The sequence below is a fragment of the Zootoca vivipara genome, chromosome 13 (assembly GCF_963506605.1).
Source record: "Zootoca vivipara chromosome 13, rZooViv1.1, whole genome shotgun sequence".
In the NCBI taxonomy this organism is placed as follows: Eukaryota; Metazoa; Chordata; class Lepidosauria; order Squamata; family Lacertidae; genus Zootoca; species Zootoca vivipara.
Genome location: NC_083288.1, coordinates 52,087,661 through 52,091,056, shown reverse-complemented (window position 1 = coordinate 52,091,056; position 3,396 = coordinate 52,087,661). Strand labels below are relative to the sequence as shown.

At 52.9% G+C, this 3,396-nt stretch overlaps 1 protein-coding gene across 1 annotated transcript; it reads left to right on the top strand.

Annotated features, from left to right (window-relative positions):
* Positions 1–1,819: 1,819 nt before the first annotated feature.
* On the top strand, positions 1,820–2,339 carry SOX15 (SRY-box transcription factor 15; the record flags this gene model as incomplete). The annotated part of the gene is made up of 1 exon (XM_035137001.2): positions 1,820–2,339. A coding segment is annotated over exon 1 (447 nt), but the record flags the coding sequence as incomplete, so codon positions are not given.
* Positions 2,340–3,396: the final 1,057 nt, after the last annotated feature.

Genomic DNA, 3,396 nt, shown 5'->3' with positions numbered 1-3,396 from the left:
GCCTTCTTCTGCCCCAGCTGCATCATAGAATCGCAGAGTCGGAAGGGACCCCCAAGGCCCATCTAGCCCAACCCCCTGGCAGATGGGGGGGTCCAACCTCTGCTTAAAAACCTCAGAGGAAGGAGAGTCCGCCACCTTCCTAGTGCCACCGCCAAACAGCTCTTACTTTCAGGAAGTTCTTCCTGAGGCAGAGTTGGAGCAGGAGGTTTTTATACCACTTGGACTATGGGATCGATTCTCCAACCACTAGGCAAAGCTACCTAATGAGTTTTGAAACATAACTAAAATCAATAATAAATTATTATTCTATTCTATTCTATTCTATTCTATTCTAAAATCAATCTCTGAGTTTGCTAATATGAACATCACTCTACATCAGGGGTGGCCACCTCCCAAGAGACTCTGATCTACTCACAGAGTTAAAAACTGGGAGTGATCTACCCCCTTTTGGGGGGTTCAGGTCAAAGCTGTTGAGTTTTTTTAAGGAAGGGAAGCCCTGTTTTGGGGGGTTTAGGTCAAACTTGTTGAGCTTCTTTTAGGAGGGAGGGAGGCCCATTTTTGTTTAGGGCTTCAGGTCATAGTTCAGCTTTTCTTAGGGAGGAGGAAATTTTGGGTGAGCTTTTTTAGGGGTGCCAGTGATCTAGCAGTGATCTACCACAGACATCCAGTGATCTACTGGTAGATCACAATCTATCTGTTGGATGTGCCTGCTCCACATTGTTCTCCTCTGCTACAAGGATCCTGCCTGTTTCTCTTAAGGCAGAAAATGCTGCTGGGATTTAATTTAATTTTATTTTAAAAGTGGATGGGGATGAGGTTTTTGCTTTTATCTTCATCCCTGGGTGAAATCCGAAACCCGCCTGGCACCTCTGAGAGGCCAAATCAATTAAGGCCTCTATCTCTTCCTACGCTCCCTTTTAAGACAGACCAGTGTACAGACTTTTATGACTTTTTAACACCAAGGAGCGGTTTTTTCTCTTCCTTGGTTGGCTTAGTAAAGGAACTGGCCTGCTGTGGATTTTGGGAGGGGGCAAATAGTTCTCTCTCCCCCACCTTCCCCCCCCCAAAAAAAATTCCAGACCTGCTAGTTCCAAGGGATGTAAGGAGAGGGGGAGTCATAGACATGTCCGTGTAGCTGGAAGGGACCCCCAACGACCATCTAGTCCAGCCCCCTGCAGAAAAGGAAGATTTGCTTATTTAGAAATCATTGCATTTGCATTGCCATTTCGATAATTTCTCTGCTGCTTTCCTTTATCGAAATAAAGGCACTCCCCCAGGCGTCTGACCACAGCATGCAATCAAACAAAACACAAAATGCTAAAAAAAACATTGCCAACAACTAAGGCACCAAAGAGATGTCACTTTGAGTTCTTTTTGGAAGGGGAAAAACCCAACTAAATAATTATGCAATCAATCAATCAATCAGTGTATCTGATGATCAATCAGTGTATCTGTTTCAGTGTATCTGATGAAGTGTGCATGCACACGAAAGCTCATACCAAAATAAAAACTTAGTTGGTCTTTAAGGTGCTACTGAAGGATTTTTTTATTTTGAATCAATCAATCAATCAATCAATCAGTCAATGAAATCATAAGCAAACAGCGCTCCCTGCAGCCTGCCAACTTCTCTCTCTCTCTCTGCACGTGCTCAGAGGCACTCTTGCCCCCAACTGATGGAGCTCCCCAAAGCAGAGGGCGAACGAGGAGGTAAAAGCGGAAGGGGCGTGGCCTATGCTGAGGGGGCGTGTCTCCCGCCCTGCTCCGCCCTCCTCCCCTATATAAGCCCCGGCGCTGCGTTTGGCCATGCCGTGCTGTGTTGCTTGCATTTTCATCTCCGGCCGGCGCACTCCCCCGAGGTCCTCTAGTCGGCGCGTCCCCCAGCGAAGGAGGAGATGGAGATGTTTGCCGTTTTCCCCGCGGAAGCTCCGCTGCAGCAAGAGCCCGGAGGGGCCCCGATGCCTGCCGCCGCCGCCCCGTTGCCTGCCGCTGCCCCCCGGCCGCTGCTTCCTCCTACTCCCCCCGAGGACCCGCTGGAGAAAGTGAAGCGCCCCATGAACGCCTTCATGGTGTGGTCGAGCGCGCAGCGGCGCAAGATGGCCCAGGAGCACCCCAAGATGCACAACTCTGAGATCTCCAAGCGCCTGGGCGCCGCCTGGAAGCTGCTGGCCGACGCCGAGAAGCGGCCCTTCGTCGACGAGGCCAAGCGCCTCCGGGCTCTGCACATGAAGGACTATCCCGACTACAAGTACCGGCCCCGGCGCAAGGGCGGATCCGGGCGCGCCCGGGACAAGGGCGCAGCGGCCTCGCCGGGAGCCTTTCCGTGCGCCTCGACGGCCGAGCCGCGCGCCTGGAGCGCCTACGCCGCCGCGCCAGGAGGGACCCCCGACGGCAGGGGCGCCTGCTACGGCTACGAGCTCGCCCAAGGAGGACCCGGAGGAGGAGGCTACGGGGCCGGATCCGCCGCGCCCTACAGGTGAGCTGGAAGAGCAGCCCCGACGGCGCGGCCCGGGGATGGGCGGCTCGGGGATGGGATGGGTGGTGCTGGCGACCCTTCTCGGAGGAGACCCCCTCGGGACGCTTTGAGCCCAGGGAGAGGGGCGCTTGGAGTTGGGTCTTGCTCGCGAGTAGACCCTGTGGAGTTTGGAAGGGGCGTACGGCATCCACTGGGTGGTAGGTGGGCTCTACTCGGGAGTAGGCGCGCGGAGACGGTAGAGTCCTTGCACAGCAGCGTCCGTAGGTTTCGGTGGGTTGGAGGCGAGCCCTACTCGGGAGGAGGCGCGTCGGATTTTTGCGCCCTGGGAAGCAACGTCCGTTAACTTCAATGGGCTGGAGGTGAGCCCTACTTGGAGTAGATGGCGTTTTTTTTTAAAAAAAAAAAAAGTTTTTTAAAGCGGAGTAGACGCGTGGAAACTTAAGACCCTAGGTAACAATGTCCTAGATTTTAGTGGGGTTGTGGGTGAGCCCTACTCTTGAGTAGGCGCATTGAAGCTTTTGCACCTTGGGAGTTAGTGGTGTCCTTTAATGTCGATCGGTTGTGTGCGCTATTAGTCCTACTCGGAGCAAGACTTGGTCTCATTTCAGTGAGAAGTTTGGGTAAACCCATTCAAACTCTGCGACCTCGGGCGGTAGCTATGTCCAGTTTCAAGGGGCTGCGTGCAGTACTGTCTACTCGGGAGTAGATTCCCGGAACCACTTGGACTTCGAGTGGCAGCAACGCCAGTTCACTTCACTGGGTTGTATCAAACGGTCGCTTCAGCTCAGAGTAGACCCATTAAAAATAATGAAAATGGCTCGGTTACTTTCCATGGGTCTACTCCGATCAAGGCTCAGTTTGATGCATCGTTTAGGACGACTAATATTGTAATAATTTAGACTAAATTCGGACACGAGCTTCTC